Below are 19,683 nucleotides of genomic sequence, written 5' to 3'. Positions count from 1 at the left end.
AAACGCAGATGTACGTCGGTGTCTAATACCGAGGAAAGAATGCAACCGTTCTCTTTGTCAATCATTATCATTTGCAATAGTACAAATGGATCTCTATTTCAATATGATTCTTTTCGCGTGGTTGCGTCCATTCAATCCGCAGGGTCTAATCTTGGAACGAAAATCATTTTAAAGAGCTAGAAAATTCATAGGAGACTTCGAACGATTCAGAAAAATCATATTCCTTTTGCAATGAAAAGAAAAATATAGAAATAGCTCGTATGGTACTCTCGGGTCGATCGTCCTAGCATTGCCATGGACCACCATTTTGTATGGTTTGTTTCCTAACTTACATTATTTGAGCTAGCTAACACTAACCATCGAGTTTACCCATTTTACATAAATATAAAATGGATAAAGTTTGCATGAGGCCGAATAACCTACGATTTGCTTTGATGTCACTTGGCAAACCTCTTTTGCTTATTTACAAGGGCATTGCTTTTGGTCAAAGTATCTTAATAGTGTCCTTTCGCCTGTAAAAGCATCTTAAATAATAACGCGATCCTTTATGTCTAGCGATACTAAACGTGCTTGTATTATTGTAGTAGTGTGCTTGAATTGTTACAATATTACCTTTGGCTCCACCTATATAAGAGCAACTTACTTAAGGCTCCGTTCGTTTGGCGGAAAATATTCTCCTTTTGGAAAATATTTTCCCGGAAGTCATTTTCCTGGAAAATGTTTTCCCGGAACATAATTTTCCGGTATTCGGCGACCAATATGAAAAATTTTTGGAAAATATTTTTCGCCGGCGCCGGCGACCGGCGGCGGCGGGCGACCGATGGCCAACGTCCGGCAACCGGCGGCGGCGGCGGCCGGCGACCTTAGTGAAGAAGAAGAAGAAGCTCCGGAAAATGATTTCCGCTTTTGAAAAAGCAGAAGTCATTTTCCATAGACTTATGCTATTTTGTGAGGGGGGAAGGAAAATATTTTTCCACGGAAAACGTTTTCCGCCCCCCGAACATCGGAAAACCCGGAAAATATTTTCCGGAAGAATATTTTCCGCCAAACGAACGGAGCCTAAGAAGTTGGAACAAGATTAGTGTTTTGAAAACCTCTTCTATATACAATTCCCTCTTGGCCTTCTAAGCACTTTCTCTTCAACCTCTAAGTTTGATGTTATTAAGAAGCTTAAGGTTACACATTAGTTCAATACAATAAAATTGGTTCCGAAAGTATGCTCTCTACTTGCCACTGGATCAATGAAGCAGGATATTTCGAAACTGAGAGCCTTATTATATAGATTAATGATTTCTAGAGACTAAGAGACAATTCCTTTGAAAAACAGAGAGAAAGGCCGTGTATTGTGGGATATAGCATAACTATCTCAGGAATCATTAGCTTATTCTATAGCACCATCATTGTTTCAGAGCTAGCTTCATCTAGATTGAGCTAAGATAATAACTCAATGCCTTATAATGTGTCAGTATTAAGAGGAAGATCCACTCCATCGTGACCGAATCTATAGAAAATACTACTCCTGTATATGTTGATACCCTTGTTATTTTAGACTCTCCAATCCCATTCCGTAAATCTACTTCCTCTAAGATCGATTATTTTTATGAGGTTTCCTACCTCAACGAAGATGGAAGATCTCCACTACTCAACTTCCTCTCGTAAATCTTTACTCCGCCTTTCCTAAGCCTGCTTCCTTCTCTCTCATCAAATCCATTAGAAAACCAATCCACCTTCAAAGGACATTGAAGAATAGATCAAGTCAATCCGCTTTGACCGACACTCCATTCTAGCTTGTTAAAATTATATCTCAATTTTGAGCCTATCAAATAGACATGATCCAAAGCATACAAATAATTTAAGTCCATTTTGGACTTTCATGAGGTCTTCGATTTTTTTTTTGCTTCCAACTTTGATTCTATCTGCATACGTAGAAGAAAGAAGCAGTATAAGGGTTCCAACATTAATTTCTTTAACTCTCACAAACTGCGAATGGGTTTCATTTAAGTTTGGCCATAGGAGAGAGATTTGTTCTTCAGCCACATATCATGTGAGAGATTTGTTGTTTTCTGTTGAAAATAAATGAGATGGTATACTTTTACAAGGCGCAACGGAGACATCTATCCCCTTCACGTGCAGTGGACCAGCCAGCCATCCCAGACCGTGGCATTTATTGAAGGGGGCCCACCAGCAATGATGGAGATACCTCGTCTTTGGCACTACAAAATGGGAAGCACCGTCACAAGAGAAGACACTTAGGGGAAAGACAACACGAATAAAATAAAAACAACAAATCATTGTGCTTTTGGAGTGGTCCATGGTCCTTTTGTTAATTTATGTTTTATTGAAAAAACGACATAAATGATCTTTAAATTTTGATCTAATATATAATATAATTTTTGAATTTTTAATTTATTCAATGTGGCCCTTAAACTGTGGCCTAATGTGCAATGTGATATCTGAATTTTTAAGTTATTCAATACGATTCCTGAACTTTTAGTACATATTCAATTGAGTACCTGAACTATATGAAAATGTTCAATGTTATTTTTTAACTTGAATTAATGAAAAGCAATTAACATTTTCATATAGTTCAAGGACTAAGTTGAACATGTACCAAAAGTTCATGGACCACCTTAAATAAATTTAAAAGTTCAATGACCACATTGCAAATTAGGCTAAAGTTAATAGACCACATTGAACTAATTAAAATTTCAAGGACTACATTACTCATTAGATCAAAATTCAATGACCATTTATGTCATTATCCCTTCTTCTATTTATCCGACCAGAAGGGACCCCCTCCTTGGGGTACAGTGAGATTTGTGATAAAAACATTATGGGTATCAGATGTAATTTTAGAATTAGAAACACTCGAGTGTGTGAGAGATTGTACTCATGTATTTCCCCAATTGATTAATGTATTATTTACAGCTGGCTCCGTGGATGAAGATATCGACACTTGGATCGAATCATGTATATTTCTCATGTCCTTTATTGTTCCTCATTTTATTTCTCTCTCAATTTCTCTCGCTCCTGATTTAATTGCAAAGATTTGAGTGACTTCCACGTCAATATATTACAACAATTGATATCAAAGTTAAGACTTTGCAATTATGTCTAGAACAAAGTAGAAATTGGGAAATTTAACGAAAGGAACAACTTTGGATTGTGAAGCGCTAATATGTGTGCGCTATTAACAACCCAACTTTGACCAAGGCGTTAAATGGCAAGTCTAAGTTGCCGGAAACGATGAAGGATACTAATAAAGACAAGTTAATGGAGAGAGCGAAGAGTATAATCGTGTTGAACCTATCGGATGATGTGATAATAGAAGTGGCTGAAGAGAAGGATGTCGCGGATTTGTGGGGAAAAATTCAAGCCTCTATTTAACAAAGGGTTTGAATAATCGCCTATACATGATAAAGAGTATGTTTGAGTTCCGATATGCTGAAGGTATATCCATTAGAACCAACCTAGACGAGTTTAACAAACTCATGATGGATTGGAAGAACGTCGTTGAGGTCTTAGCCGATGAAACCTAGGCATGATATTATTGGTCTCTCTACCAGAGTCATCGGAGCACTTTACTAATTCACTATTACGATGGCGTATTACGATTACCACAAAAGATGTAAAATTCGCCCTATTCTCTAAGGAGTGGCGGAAAAAGTTACATAATGACAGTCTAGCGCTGGATGTAGTGTGAGGATTGGTCATTCGAGGTAGATACGCATCGGAGGCCCAACAATAGAGATAAAAGCATATCAAAGCCGTGACATAAGAAGTGCAGGGGTCACGTGAAGTATTTTGAGTGTCACAAGGAGGGGCACATTATCCAAAGCTAAGAAATAAAGGTGGAGGACAAAATGCCTTAAGTAGTGCGGCAAATGTTACGGAAGGAGAGCACCAATGATGTCGAGGCCGTCCTTTGTGTGACTATCAATTCGTCAAGAGACGAATAGGTACTGGATTTTGGGTGTTCCTATCACATGACTCATAATAAGAAACAGGCTCTCAACTTATCATAATATAATTTGTGGTAAATTTCTTATGGGGAACAACGCAATTTGCAAGTTTGTGGGAATAGGGACATTCTAAATTCGGATGCATGATGACGTAGAGTGCACACTGACAAACAAGAGGCATGTAGTGGAGCTCAAGAAAAATCACATTTCTCTAGGGACACTCAATTACATCGATGCAAGTACACCGCTAAGGGTGGAGTACTGGAAATCTCTGAGGTGTCATGACAGTGATAAATGGGAAGAAGGTGAATTTTCTCTATCATCTACTAGACTAAACTGTGATAGGGGCTGCTGTAGTTTCATCAAGTGAGCTAGACTCAAAATTGACTCAGTTATGGCAAATGCAGTTGGGGCAGATGAGTGTGGCAGGTATGACGATGCTGAGTGAGAGGGGGTTGTAAAAGGTTAGAAGATAGGAAAGCTGGACAAATGTGAGCATTGCATCTTTGAGAAGCAGCGCCAAATTAAATTCAATATAGCTATTCATTCAACCAAACAATCGGTTGAATATATTCATTCAGATGTTTAAGGCCCATCTCTATTTTTTCTAAGGAGGTGCCCGATATATGGTAACGTTCATCGACATTTATTCAAGGAAGGTATGGGTACATTTCCTAAAGCATAAATGCGAGGCGTTCAATCGGTTCAAGAAGTTAAGCACTCATGTAAACAGATCAAGTACCTAATTAACGGCATGAAGTTTTATGGCAAGGATTTTATCGAGTTCTGCCAAAAAGAAAAGATTGTGAGACACGCACAGTTCTTAGGACACCATAGCAGAATGGCATTGCAGAACGGAAGAACAAAATTCTACTTGAGTGAGCTTGGTGCATGTATGCAGGACTGGTAATGAATTTTGAGCCAAAGCAGTAAACATTGCATGTTACTTGGTTAATCAATCTCCATCATCTACTATCAAATAGAAGACTCTTTAGGTAGTATGGACGGGGACACTTATTGACTGCACCGAATTACAAGTATTTGGATGTCATGCATTCGCTTATGCAAGTGATGGTAAGCTTGAGCATGGCGAAGAAGTGCATATTTATGGGTTATGCACAAGGGATGAAAGGCTCCCGGTTGTGGTGCACAAATCCTAGATCATCCGATTTTCTAGTCAGCAGAGACATGATTTTTAACGAGACTGCTATGCTTCGAAAGAGGAATCTTAAGACTCAACTAGCATAGCAAATGGACCATGGTGTCAATAGTGAGCTGGAGCTTTAGGTGGAGCCTCAAGAGACCTCAAAGGTAATAGAGATTGAGACTGCAGATGAGGCAGCAGTTCTTGAAATCGGTGGTACTAAAAAACTAGCAGAGCCGCGACACAGAATTGCTACGGGCAAACAAAGAAGGCAAATCAAACTATCAGTACGTTATGGTTATTATTATATTGCCTATGTATTAAATGTTAGTGATGAGGTGGAGACAGATGAGCCTTTGTCTAACTCTGAGACTATGGCCAATACTGAGTCGTCGTAGTGGCTAGAAGCTTTAAGCAAAGAGATGGAATCCCTCCATTGGAATTGAACATGGGAGTTGGTCAAAGTACCTAATGCCTAAAGATTATCGGGTGCAAATGAGTCTACAAATGAAAGGAGGGAATTCTAGGTGTCAAATTAATGAGATAAAAGGCTAGACTTATTGCAGAGAAGTATCCTTGACAATAGGGCATTAACTACGACAATGTTTTTTCTCCTGTGTAAGACATATTTGTATTCGTGTATTACTTGTCTTAATTGTTGCACAAGATCACGAGTTGGAGCAACTAGATGTGATTCCTAAAATTTCTCCATTAGTGGCTCCAACAAGGGTATAGACACTTCTACTATGGTGCTATTTGCCTTCCACTTACCTTCCATGATCGTAAAAGTCTCTCGATAGTGGCCCGTATGACACTACTTAACACACTTCTTTAACTTTAATTTAGCTCTTTTAGACTGTCGTTTACTTGCTACTTTGAAAGTCCAGTTACAAGTCTATGGAGCCCCATAAACTCCTGATTCTGTTGTGGCAATCCTTCATTACCAGATGGTGTATAGAGTTCAAAATCATGCCCATAATCAAGCTCTTCAAGAGCAAAAGATGCTCTTTGATCTATGTAGATAATAATCAGACAACTTCATGCATTCATGTTCCGAGGCAGATCCCTCGCTCAAAGTTGATTAAACCAATGGCAGAGTGGTAATTAAATTTTATCATTCAAAGGAAAAAGGATGAAAACCCTTCTTCTTCCAATTTTTCATACCATTTTGATGATGTAGCCGTACGTCCGCAAGATGATAGTGAAGGAGAAGCGCTTGAAATAAAGTCTTTCAATTCTGAAATGAAGAGTCTGTTTTTATTTTTTGGTCAACTCTTTTTATTTTGTTTCTTCTTTTTCTCCTCCTACTTTCCTTCTTACTCTTTCTTTCCACGCCTCTCACTCGTCTCTCTGTTTTCTCTCTTGCAAGTCATTCTCTTCTTTCTACGCCTCCCATTCCTCATCTTCGTTCATTTTCTTCCGCAAACCCCATCGTCCCGTTGTCCTCTATTTATTATCTATGATGCCAACTCCGTCGTTTTCCACACTCCTGCTCGCACCGGTATTGGGCTCACCGTTGACCTCCCCTACGAGCCCCTTTTCTCCATATGCAAGCTCTTTTTGCACCATGGAAGGTAATATTGAGAAGCACCGCTTCTCTCTCTTCCCTTTTTTATATTTTTTTTCTCCTCTTCTTGCACATGTGAGAGTATAGAGCAAGAAAAAGGTGTCTTCACCATGTCTAGGCATAAAAGTTGAGGGCAATAGGCCACATGCTTAACCTTTGAATTTCAGGTGAAATTGCAGAAAAGTAAAGCAATATACTCATAGACAACAAAACAAAACCTCCAACATGGAAATCAAAATCACCTGGAATAAAGAGAAAGAGCATACCAAAAGAACAACATAAAGCTAATTGTAGTCACTCTGCTACGTGTGACGAAAAATAAATTTCAAGCAACTGCACAATTATTCACAAACACTATTTGATGCACGCTATGCTCTACGCTCTAAACGCAGGAGTGAAACACAAGATCAAGCATTTCCATGACCCAAAACTCAAATTCACTTTTAAGAAAAAAAAATATCAAGAAATACTCAATAGCGATCGGAATGAGCATGATTCGAGATCAAGAAAACTAAAAAGGCAAAAAACAAGTTTTTGCTAGAACCGTAGCTCCAATAGCGAATGAGAAGGGAGAGGACTGTTGAAGTAAGCAGTTTTTTTTCGGATTGCAGATGCAATAGAGATTTGTGGAAGAAGAAGAAGAAGAATGATTAGGAGGCATAGAAAAAATAAAATGGCCTATAAGAGAGAACAAAGAGACGATTGGGAGGCATAAAAACAAAGAAGAAAAAGGGAAGTGAGACAGTAAGGAACAAAACGAGTTCACCAAATAATAAAAAAAGAACCATATAAAATTGTACCAGAAGCGGTGGGCCCCACAAGGGTTAGGATGGTCAAAACAATAAAAAACGGAGTGTCTAAGATATATGAGGAGTGAAAAAACGCGACCCTTTCGCAATATCAATATATAGTTAGATGTAAAAGTTATAGTCTATGATTGCATATATCTTAGTAATTAATGTTTTGAAATACTTGTCTATAGAAATGGAATATTTGAAAATGTCTACATAGGCTGAAAGTGATATTTCATGGTTCCGTCTATTTAATACTATGAACATTGGCAAATTAATAAAAAGTTACTGATTAACACAAGCATTTTTTTTGAAGAAAACTTAAAAGGTTTCTATGACATGAAAGTGCATATATCATCAATATATTGTGTTATAGGATCATTAAAAAAGTTATATAACAAGACACCATCTATTTGATAAATAAATGACATTAGAGGATCAATAAAAGAAATTCATTACTAAAGAATTATAGCCCATCCTTACAATTAAACGAATGTTACAAAATCAATGGATAACCTTACTAAATAAATAAACGGATAAGTACACCGAAAGTCGTAAAATTTATTACGAAAATTCAATTAAATTCTAAAACTTTTGAAAAATGCAACTAAGTCATAATCAAATCCCTTCGTTAATTTCGTTCAATTGGCTAACGGAAAAGGTTGACATGACTTTTTATTATTTTTTTGAAGTGAGATGCGCTAATGTGGCTGCCATGTTAGTCATTTTAGAAAAAATAAAATAAAATAAAATAAAAGGAAAACCGAAGGAAATAAACCAAAAAAAAAGTAAAAGCAAGTTGACAGTAAATCATGTTTGGTTTGTCTGCGAGTTTGAAACCCTAGATGTTTTTTTGAAGGGCAGTAGATCGTGTATCCGGCGACGAGACCAAGTGGACGATTGTGATGACACGAGGTTGAGGTCATCTTGCATGGTCCGGTGACTTGCTCAAACTCCATGAGTTTCGAAATCATGACCATCCAATTTGCATATTCAATTTGATATTAAACTCTTTCTCTCTCTATTATCAGGTAAGAATGAGCTACAATCCTACTCAAACAATGCCATGTTTGTTTCAAAAGAGATGGCGTCGATTTAACTCAACTTCAATTTCCATTGTACATGTCCTAGTCGTCAGCCAAGTTAGATGTCACATCATAAGCTTCTTTGGACATATAAGTTAACCGTGATATTTTTGTCCTCGAGTTATAGTCGGTACTTTTTTTGGGTCCTTTAAAAAGTGTGCTTGTTTTTCTTCTGAAATGATAACTCTGTGTTCTTTTTTTCCTTGTAAGTTTGAAAGGCAAGGAAATTTTTTCGTGTATGTTGGTGTCTTTTAACTTTTTTTTTTTGCTAGAAGGTGTCTTTTTACTTTTGGATTTGACCTTAAAAATGAGTTTTAGGTATCTAGGTCATGACGCCCGACGCCTGGACCACAGCCCAAGGTGAAAAATTAAGGAAACCAGATGCAACCCATACTACATAGGCCCATTGGTCTTGAAAGGTCCAATCCCATGGAGTCGCCCACGAACCCATGCATACGGCAGCGCCGGCGAGCCGTGGAAGCAGCACATCGGACGGTGACATGCGTGAACCAAAAGAAAAGCGAACAAAGCTTGATGCACGGAGGTCAGGAGGGGGGAACACGTGTTGACACCTAAATTTTAGCTTACCATTTAGAAATAGGACTAAACTTCAACCCCTAACAAAAATATTAAAATTACATAGCATAGAGTTATTAGGAGCATAGAAATTGGACCTACGGTGGATAGACTTGAATGGATAGTTCTGTACTTGATTAAGTTAATTAAACTAAGCCCGCGTGAGCTACAGAAATTGATCAAAAGCCCATGCTAGGGCCGAAAATTTGGTGGACTTGGAGAATTCTTCTCCACGGCATGATCAGATAAATGAAGAAGGAAGGATTTGGGCAAGATAACAATATTCACATGGAAAAGGGCATAGTATATTGAAATATTTTCCTGAAAGTTCTACTCCCTTAGAGAAATACACGTGAAAGAGCGCAAGATTTCTATAGTTTTCTTCTTAAATCACTGTGGCTGAAGATCCAATGTTATCGAGCGAATATTGCATTATCTTGTTGAAATCAGACGCAACAGGGAAATGTTACATTTTCAGCCAAATATAAGACTAAGAGGGAAGGAAATTAATTGCATCTGACTGTATTCTCTAAAGAAAGGAAGAAATACCATGCAGGACACGTATCATCTTCACGCGTATCTTTGATTTAAGGGCACAAGTGGGTGAATAATGCAAAGAAGAAAAGAAAATATTTGGCTGAGTTGGCGCCGTGCGGACAAAGGGAATAAAAGGAAGGCAAGAAAATATGTCTAGCATTATCCACGGATAAGAAATATTGAATAAGAGGTAATATTGCACGTGGTACATATGTTTGATCTTATTATTAAGCAATATATCTTTTTGACAATATTTGTTATTCATAAAAAAGGAAGTCGGTAGACAGCTTTTCTTTCATATATTCGTACTTCCTCTTTTAAAGTGCAAAGGCAGACAGTATAAAAGCTACCTCTCTATAGACAGAAACGGGCTCGGTTGCCTTTCTTTTCGTGTCGCTGTTGTTGATCCAGTCCAACGACGCCACTGCACTACCGTGGCCAGCCAACGACGACGTCCAGTCCTTGCTGCTCCGACGACGAACCAGCCGAGATTGACTAGTGTTGTTCCTGCTCTGCCTTGAAACAGAACACTTGCTCTGTTTTCCTCGAGTCCAGCTGTCGTGGTTTCCCGTCCCACACCAACGAGCTGCTGTTTTCACTGATCTGTTCAGCCCAGCTACGAGGCGTTACGTTCCTGACCTGATCGTGAAAACGTCGCTGCTACCTACTCCTGTTGACCCGACGGTTCTTCCGGTGAGATCGTGAACCATCCAGCCGCAACTCCAATCGAGCCACTACCGCGGTCCCTCTAGACCGAGCTATTCTGTTGAAGTTCAAATTTGGAAAGTCATTTGCGCATTTAGGTAAAGATCTTATCCGAATTAATTTGGATATTTTATTGCTTATTCTGTGCTTATTGTTTTCTAACTTTGTATATTTGAGCGATAAACACAATTTCGATTAGGATTTATCTCCTAATCCGCAACGCGATATGGTCTTTTGATTCTATCTATATTCCTTTAGATGGAATTATTAGATTGCGCGGTTAGAAAATTTATTTTTATCTTTAAGCCCTAAGATTAGGATATTGATTCTATTTTTGCAGAAATATCAAGTTGATGAGATAACGTATCTAATTGTTGTTATCTTTGGTGGGTAACGTTTTGTTTATCTTCGATTGCTTGCTTCATTTGCAGAAAATATAAAAAGGTTGTGTGTTAGAAATAGATAGGATAATTTAGTACCATTGCGTGGTTTAGATAATATCTAGTTTATAGAGTAAGGTCTTTCCTAATTGAAATAGGATTTAATTTAAATTATTTCCTAGTGCGGATTGGATAACCTTCATTTAGGGTAGTTTTCATTTTAGCCAATTTTAATTACGAATTTTAAAATATAAAAACATAAAAAGAGTCATCTTAGTATAAATCGATAGGATAGATTGCATGATTTAATTAGGGTATTTATTAATTACGAATTTTAATATAAAAATACCAAAATATCATACGCGTGTCATGTAGTGTAGGTCATGTCATATTGCTATGTCACGTGCATGTCACATAGTTCGCATGTTAAGTTCATTCAATTATAAATTGCATGTTATAAGAATTAAGTTATGTAATTAACTAAAATTGCATGTTATATAGGTTAGTTTTAATTTTAAGATAAAAGAAAGCCCCAAAAATACTTGATTGCCTTGGTGTGTTAATTTCTTTGCTTTGTTTATTGATTGTTCTTTTAATGATTGTACACCCGCATGATCACTTCCTGCATGTTAGTAATCTAGCTTAAAATTAATCCAAGCTGCCTACATAAATGTTTTCAAGAAAATGAAATGGTACCGAAATGGCGTTAGAGTAATCTAGCATAATCAAGTTCCCGAACTCATTTAATCTCTTGTTCGTAGAAGTAACGTAATTCTCCCGCACTTTACTTGGGTTTCTAATCGACCCACCAAAAAAAGATTAGTGGCAACTCCTATGTGAAAATGATTTGCGAATTGGTATGGGCTTGGGAGAATCAGAGTTAGGTTAGGTTTAGGCTTAGTAATCCATTAGCTAAAACCTAGGTGGTGCACCCCGAGAGTAGGTTGTGACACCACGTTTTCAGGCTAGGTTACCATAGATATATGTTTAGCAAAGTGCTACATTTTGATAATTAGGCACATGATTCTCACTGATGCCCGCAATGAAGAGTGCATGCTTGTCTCAAGAAGAAGAAATGATCTCACAACTCCTAAGGCTATGTATTGTCCGCATTGCAACTGCTTCAGTTGACCACCTTGAAGGCAATATTACTCCCTCTCCCCACAAGGCCACAATGTCCTTTTAGAGTGACTCGGCCATTGAATGGGTTAGCAAGCGTTCTAACGAGTGAAGCCTTCCTTATTGCAGTCGAAAATCTCTGTATTAACAGCTTCAAATTCTGTAAAATTGTCCGAGAGAGAGAAATAATCTTCTCAAATGACTAATGACATGTTAGCTTTTCTCAATTGAGAGACCTGAGTCTTTCGTTCGGCAGAAAAAAAAGAGCACAAGAAAAGAAAACACAAGTTAAAGAAACTAGTCCCATGAATGTACATATGAGAGAGAGAGAAAGAGAGAGAGAGAGAGAAGTTTCACAATTCCCTGGAAGAGGGGACGTGAACCCACTGCAACTGGAGTTCGATCTCTCCACACTCGACATTGCGGAGCCTGAGGAACATATTCTGCACCACTTTGCCGTTGCTCACGATGATGCAGCTCTCCTCAGCCAGGCAATTTTGCCGGTTCGGCAGGATTCTCTTGAACACGGTCCCATCTTCAAGGCCTCGCAAGTCTGCCTCCATCGTCACGGCTTCCAGGAATGGCCTGACATCAAACTCCGCGTCCCCCATTTTGTCGTCGAGGCTGAATCTGTCCTTGTCATACACTGCCTGCGACAAATGGAAACAAGCAGTCGTTACGAAGAATCGAAAACCTTCGAGATGCATCTCTGTCACTTTACTAATTTGATGCGGTCGCAGTAGTCACTTACAAGCTTCACAGGAAGATCTGGATCAGCAACACAAAGAGTCAAGTTTTCGTTCCACTCAGGATTGAGATTCCTCCTCACAACACGAGTCTTCAGTTTCTGCAAGACATTTATAGACAACAGGATCATCAGTTCTAGCAATTGAAACCGAGGGGCCTCAGCTTTTTATCTTTGTTACGGTACCATGATTTCATTCATGTCGACAAGAAAAGCAGCAACAAAGCACTAATTGAAGGCATAGTAGATTTCCTCTGGCTCTAGTAAGAATTGAAAAAGTTTCAGCTTTCTTGCCCTCGACTATTCTCATTCCTGTTAGGCAAATACACATTGTTGCATCCATGACAACAACTACCATCATTCAAGATTGCCGGATTCGATTCAAAACAACCGTAACATGTACCCACGCTCAATCTGAATAACATCTGAAGATCAGCATCCCCAGAAGCTGAAGAACACCCAGAGAAGAGAATTCACCGAAACAGGGGACAAAAAAGAAAGAAAGAAAAGAACCCAAGATCAGTACCTGCTTGCCCATCCTCACAATGACATAAGGATCGCTGCTTCTGACATCTCTCACGGCGAGGTTGATTCCTCTGTGGATGTGAATCCTGAGGAGGCCCAACGTATCATCCATTAGGTCCCAAACGCAAAACGATTCTGGAGTCAAATGGGTCTTGAAATCAGTGAGGTGTTCTCGTCGGACAGCGGAAGACGGTGCTGCTTTCGATGCTCTGCCAACGATGCCAAGCTTAAGACACAAGTCTTGATTTATTAGCGTGCTCTTTTATAACCCCACGGAAGAGAAGTGTGTCATCATTTCTTCAATTTCAGGGACGCGTCAAGTGAGCTGGCCCTTAGAATGATTTTTGTGGTCCTGTTCATCACGAGCAAGCGGGGTTTTTTTGGACTCTCGAATGTATGCCTACGAAGCACATTTCATAAAAGACTTTTTTCAGAATCTGATCATTTACTCTATGATGCAGAATCTATTAGTGGTGCTTTTCTGGACCGGTTGGACAGGCAGAAGTCCAACCGGAAGGCGAAACGATGATGCAACTAGAACCGGCGGACCCGGTTGACGACATCGGATCGGGCTCAAATTCGGTCGTTTGAAGCAAAATAGCGGTCTGAACAAAACTCACTGCCTTTGGCCATGACTAATGATAGATTTTAACAATTCGAAATCGTTTACATGGGTTTTTCTATTATTTTAATATTTTTTATGGGTTTTAATTTTAAGGACAGTTTTGTAATTTTGATATATATATAAGCTTGTTTTAGGGTTCTTTTTTATGAACAGAACATTATCATCAATATTGAATTTCGAGATTTCTTTCTCTAAGCAAGGCTTTGCTTGAATTATTCACTGCACGCTGCGTCACTCTATTTCATGGAAAGTATTTGAATACGATGATCATATGGACAATACATTAAATCCTGCACTTTTTACCAAAAATGACAGCTGACTAGTTTCCAAGAACGTTCCGCCATCATCTCCCATTGGACTCTCCGCAGGTTAGTTGACTAATGTTTCCTGCGAAAAAGTTGCTTGTTTCCTCATTTTCTACGATGTTTCATGTTTGTGTCTCTGTCCTGCCACGCGGGAGGCAACAGACAGCGTGTGTTCACACAAACGGCCGCCGTAGTTTTCTAGGAGCGCTTTCGGTAAGTTTCACACAACGCCATTAACGGATGTGCCGCGTGAGCCGGGACCCCCGTCCATCATGCTCAACGACAAGCGCTGCCAAGTTGAAATTTTCATGAGCTGCGTATGCTCGAAGGTGTATTATTTGTTCGGGCGTGATGCCTTAGATTGGACAGATTGTCGGGAAAAAAAAATATTGGGGAACGATTTATCGTTTTTCAAATCTGAAATCCTGCTATTTGGGAATGGGTATTTGTCTTCTGGCACCTGGCATATTGCGATTTTCCCTTTCGTTCACCGCACATGGGGATTCAAATCAATCGGAAAGTGATGTGGAAATGTCCAAATCTCCGGTTTGGACTAAGTTGTCAAATGTGCCTATGCAGTTGATGACTCTTGTTGGGCTAAGCCGCGTTGCAAGAGGAGTTGGAAATTCCTTAATCTTGACTAGACGTGTCAAAAAGAATCATAGATCCGTTTCTTAACCTATATATGATGGGTTGAATTGTTAGATGAGTTAATTATATTCAATAAATGGGTCATAAATGGATTTAAACATAATATGGGTGTTAAATGAATCATAAATGTGTTTACAATTTACTTAGATTCAAACAATCTCTGTGACTCTCTCTTTATTTTCTCTCGTCCTCAGTTGATTTTACACTCACTTTCCGCATTCTCACCTCAGTTGAGGTATGAATTTTCCTAAATTGAATTAAATGTGGAAGTATTTTAGCAATATTATTCAATTCAAGTATGAGTCATTAAATTTGCATTACATGCAAAATGTGTCAAAAACGGGTTAAATGAGTCTATTTGGGTCGAACCATTTTCGACCCAACCCAAACCCGACCTACTTGTTTGATGAGTCTAATGTTGACAAGGCTACTTCTGAAGGTTCCCCATTATCTTTTGCAAAAGTAGGTGTTAAGATTGATCTGGCTGCACCTTTGCCCCAATCAGTGCGGTTGAGGAGTCCTTGAGGCATCATGAGAGAGCAGCAGCGAGGTTTAGATTGTAGCGAAGTGCTTGTAATTTGGCTCAAACATTGAGTCAAGATAAATATTGTTAAAAAATGTCTCGAGATTAATCCATAAAAGAAATCTGAGTTGGAGCATTCTGCAGCCTGGCCAAGTGCATGTGAAAAGAGAACACGGTGTCTTTTATTCTCAATCCAACATGAATATCTTCTAAGTTTTCGGCTATGTTTGTTTTGCGGAAATAAATGATTTGACAAACACTTTTCGAAAAATAATCACTTATATTATTGCTTATAAAGATAAATGAACAAAAAATATTTTTATTGTCCATGAAAATGTTTACACATAAATTGTTAAATTGAAATATTTTTCATTGATTAATTAATAGACAATACAAGCAATCATTTTTAAGAAAATATTTTCCAAATCATTTATTTTCCATAAAACAAACGGAGCCATAATTTTACTTTCCTTGATTTAAGTTTTCATAGGAAAACATTTTCCGTTGACTCAATTTCGTAAACGATTCAAACGTAGGAAAATGATAAAACATTTTCCCGAAAAATATTTTTCGCGAAACAAACGGAGCCCTACATTGGTTTGTTTCCCCATTCTGTATAGGACTTTGTGAAGTGAGTTTGCGGCTAAAGACCAAGAGAAGGTTTCATGGGGTTTATATGTAATATTACCCATGAGGTAGGGCTTCTTGGCGTTGACTTCAAAGTAAACATGAACATGAATTATTTCCTGAAATAATCCAAGACTGCTGAAGCCGATTAAATTTTCTGGGTAAAACTTGGGTACTTCTCTGTGAGATGAAGTGATTGTTTCTTGAGAAATTGTGTGAGGCTATAGACTGAAATTATTGGATGCAATTGGAGATTGAGAAATACTCTGAACGTGTTTAAGTTCTTTCAGTGTGATTGTAATTTACGTTGTATCAATTGATTTATAATGAAATCATGTGCTGCTCTCCCCGTAGAGTAGCTCACACGGACTAAACCACATACATTTAATGTTCGATAAATTTCCTTATTTTGTTTGTCATTGTGTCTGATCGTTCATTTTTCGCAAGAGATATTAACTATGGAATCTAAGGTCTTAATCTATTCGCATGCACTGTTGTAATAGTTTTGTACGCAAAATTACACAAGCTTATAGGACGAAATTGATCCAGGCTCTCTAGATATGGGAATTTTGGGATCTTGCTGTTCAGTGAAGGGTCAAACATACCAGTTTCCATAAAACTTTGTACTTCTTTGAAAATTTTGTACTGGGTCAGAGCCATGTTCATTTCTGTCGCAACAGAACAAAGACAACGGTCAATGACTGGCCGAGAGCCTCTGCCATTCTGTGCTGCACAAACTTTAGAAAAAACTGAGCTGCAATGAGTTTCCAAGCATTCTAATCTCGGCATCACTCATTCTCAGAAATTTTTCAGCAGTGGTATTTCATTTCCCTGCCTATTTTGAATTGTAGAGGCATGGAAAAATCTAGTATCTGTCACCTCATCTCGGTCATAGAATCCTCAGTAGAATTTGTTCTCTGCTGTAGTTCCTTCTTCAGGGCTTCTTGTCTGTTTTTTGGCATTTGAAAGCTTATGTTTGCTCCAATCTGCCAAAGCCTTAGAAATAATTTCCAACTTCTTCCTTAAACCCTCTCCAGTTCTTCCTCCCAAAACCCAATTTTCTTTCATTAATTCCCAGCACTCTTCATCCTCAGCCAAAAAGCTTTGAATTTGATTTCTCTCTTTCTTTTAGGACGAGTAGCACTCAAAGATTGTACAATGGAGCTCTGCATATGGATGAGATAATCTGCAATCGTGGTTCACAAAAACTCCGTCCAAACTTTTTGTTACAAAATCATCCCATTCCCTCTTTTTATACTAGGTAAATGCACATCCCTTACGCTCTATATCCAACAGTGAACATTTCTTCAGTATATCTTGAAAAGCAAGCATTCTATTATTTTTATGTTGTCCAGCTCCAATCTTCTCCTAATGATTAGAGTATGTCATTGAAATCCACCAAACAAACCCGTGGCAAAAAGTTCATTGTGCTCATGCGCTGGACTTGATCCCAAACCCTCAATCCTTCTTGGAAGGCAGCAGAAGCATGCATAAAGGTCATTCGAATCACATCTCTAGTTTGAGTCCAACATATTACATCAACAACAAAGACACTAGATCATTCCACAAGACATCCATACCACCCGCCAAACCCACAGGATCTCTGACAAACATGTTTAGATACTGAAGCCGGCATTTGAGTGGATCTAACACATGCCTTTGAATTTTAGTCTCCATTAAAAGATTATTGAGGGTTTTTCTTGAATCACTAAGGCTGAAGGGTCTAAATTGTTGGAGGAGCGCCCAAATCCTAACAATTCCAACACAAAACATTCATTGGTCCATTAGTGGCTTATTAGGGCCAACCACCAAAACCGATCCTTTCATCTCAGTGGATAGATTCACTAGAGTTTCCATCAGTTGAGATTCATCAACCAAGCACACCTGTGGAGTCTTCATTCCATAGGTTCATATCAACTTACTTTTTTCTGAACCTCAGCTTTGCTTGCAGAATGCTTCAGTTTCGATGATTCTTCCAAACACTGGTTCAGATTCTCATCACGTGAAAGAACCGATTTTCCTCTTATATCACTAGGTAGGGCGGTTGCTTGATCTATCACCACTTGGGGATGGGTTCGGAGCTTCCGTAAGGGACAATTTGCATAGTATAAATGAGGGATTCAGGTATAATCTCTTCTTCCTCAACTAACACAGCTTCCTTCAAGTAAAAATCTTCCAAAATGAGCTTAAATCTGCAATCTGATCTCTCAACCTCGTCCCTGCTTTAGATTTATCAAAGACAGTCTTTTTGCAGTATCCCACGTGATGACCTATTTTCCTGCAGGTTTTCCTCATGGTGTTCTGAAAGACGTTGATGTTGATACTGGGGTTTGACATCAGTCTACTAAATCGGAAATGTTGGCATTCCTGGAGTTGTTACTTCGTAAGCACTCCATCCATTATTGCCATGCCTTCATTTGACCGTAGTTTCCTATTTTTTTATATGGCTGCGACGTTGTTACTTGAAACTGGCTTCGTCACTTGTTAAGATCAGCCCACAGGGAGGGTAGAGAGAAAGTTCTAATAGAAAGAGAGAATCACTACTTTCGTTGATTCATGGAAAGAAATTTAAAAACGAGTAATCGCCACCAAATTGGTGTGGTGAAACTCGAAAGGTTTCATCTTACATGCCCAAAAATTTACAAAAAGAATCAAATAATGATTAGGAACTCATTCAGAGCTTTCTCTGTACATTGAATTGAACTCAGAATGATCAAATTTGAGAGACCTAGTCTTCCTACAGGCCCCTGGAACCGGGAATGTCTATCCACTGAAGTTGGAGCTCAACCTCGCCGCGCTCCACATTGCGGAGCCGGAGCACCATGTCTTGCACCAATTTACCGTCGCTCCACACTATACAGCTCTCCTCCGCCAAGCAGTTGTCCCTGCCAGGCTTCACTTTGGTGATCACGGTTCCGTTCCGGATATTATCCAATCTCGTCCTCAACGCATCAAGAACAGGTACGATGGGGATCTCAGCATCCCCCATCTTGTCATCACGGCTGAATTTGTCCTTGTCGTACACCATCAAATGTATGGAAAGGCTCGGGTCGGCGATCGAGAGAATCAGTTCCTCGTTCCACTCTGGGTTCAGGTTCCTCTTGATCACCCGAGTTTTCAGTTTCTGCAAGAAGCATCAAGAATTTAAGTGGGTCGGTTCAGCTGAAAGCAACTATAAACTTTAAACTACTTAAATTCAGAGAAGCAAAATTTGGAGAGTGGACTGATCGACGTACATCTTTGCCCATTCTGATGACAACATAGGGATCACTGCTTCGGACATCTCGGATCGCGAGGTTAACTCCTTTGTGGACGTGAATTTTCAGAAGTCCCAAAAGATCTTCCATTTTTTATGAGACAGATTTGCTCTTGTCCTTAGATAAGAGAGAATGAAATAAATCACCGAAGTTAGAAGGAGGCGGTGCCGCGGGGGCGCAAACTAGTACTTCTGGTATCTTTTTCTGGATGAGAAAGAATGCAAACTGGGAATTTGTTCTGTTGTCTGATGCCAATTCCCAATATCTGGTCTGGTCTTTTTATACCGAACGGTTTAAGGCACAAAGAGAAGGATTACCTCGTCAAAGTATTCTGGGTTTGACTTTGAAAACTTGACCCGGCCAAGTCATCAATTCATCTATGATAACGCGCAGTTTGGACTGCTTCAATTGGCTCCTTCTTCTGTACGGTGAAAAGTTCGGTCTATTGGGCAAGAACTCAACAACGGAAAAATAACCGAAAAAGTTCTAAACATATTGCAATCGTGTTAATTCAATCATAAACCTTAAATATATTGCAATCGTGTCAATTCAATCATAA

General features: G+C 38.8%; 2 protein-coding genes and 1 long non-coding RNA gene across 3 annotated transcripts; 1 reads left to right on the top strand and 2 right to left on the bottom strand.

Annotated features, from left to right (window-relative positions):
- Window positions 1-12,052: 12,052 nt before the first annotated feature.
- LOC115673908 (GTPase activating protein 1-like) lies at window positions 12,053-13,423 on the bottom strand. Its single transcript, XM_030596170.2, has 3 exons — window positions 13,138-13,423; window positions 12,618-12,713; window positions 12,053-12,516 (listed from the first exon to the last, which is right to left on the bottom strand). The coding sequence occupies exons 1-3, from the start codon at window positions 13,246-13,248 to the stop codon at window positions 12,220-12,222; spliced, it is 504 nt and encodes a 167-aa protein (XP_030452030.1). The 5' UTR covers window positions 13,249-13,423; the 3' UTR covers window positions 12,053-12,219.
- A 4,503-nt stretch (window positions 13,424-17,926) lies between these two features.
- LOC130140471 (uncharacterized) lies at window positions 17,927-18,753 on the top strand. The gene is made up of 3 exons (XR_008818454.1): window positions 17,927-17,991; window positions 18,152-18,250; window positions 18,611-18,753. It is a non-coding gene; the product is annotated as an uncharacterized LOC130140471 (long non-coding RNA).
- Window positions 18,492-19,220, bottom strand: LOC115673916 (protein C2-DOMAIN ABA-RELATED 4-like). Its single transcript, XM_030596183.2, has 2 exons — window positions 19,104-19,220; window positions 18,492-18,991 (listed from the first exon to the last, which is right to left on the bottom strand). Exons 1-2 carry the CDS (start codon window positions 19,212-19,214, stop codon window positions 18,605-18,607), a joined length of 498 nt encoding a protein of 165 aa, XP_030452043.1. The 5' UTR covers window positions 19,215-19,220; the 3' UTR covers window positions 18,492-18,604.
- Between the last annotated feature and the right edge of the window lie 463 nt (window positions 19,221-19,683).

Source organism: Syzygium oleosum, unplaced genomic scaffold (assembly GCF_021117445.2).
Source record: "Syzygium oleosum isolate NSW1041296 unplaced genomic scaffold, Sole_v2.1 Sole_v2.19, whole genome shotgun sequence".
In the NCBI taxonomy this organism is placed as follows: Eukaryota; Viridiplantae; Streptophyta; class Magnoliopsida; order Myrtales; family Myrtaceae; genus Syzygium; species Syzygium oleosum.
This window is presented reverse-complemented; position numbering and strand designations above follow the sequence as displayed.

Coding starts and splice junctions, on each gene's coding strand:
- LOC115673916 (XM_030596183.2), bottom strand. CDS start 19,214: ATGGAAGATCTTTTGGGACTTCTGAAAATTCACGTCCACAAAGGAGTT. Junction 18,992..19,103: donor TCATCAGAATGGGCAAAGAT/GTACGTCGATCA, acceptor TGCTTCTTGCAG/AAACTGAAAACTCGGGTGAT.
- LOC115673908 (XM_030596170.2), bottom strand. CDS start 13,248: ATGGATGATACGTTGGGCCTCCTCAGGATTCACATCCACAGAGGAATC. Junction 12,714..13,137: donor TTGTGAGGATGGGCAAGCAG/GTACTGATCTTG, acceptor AATGTCTTGCAG/AAACTGAAGACTCGTGTTGT. Junction 12,517..12,617: donor CAGATCTTCCTGTGAAGCTT/GTAAGTGACTAC, acceptor CATTTGTCGCAG/GCAGTGTATGACAAGGACAG.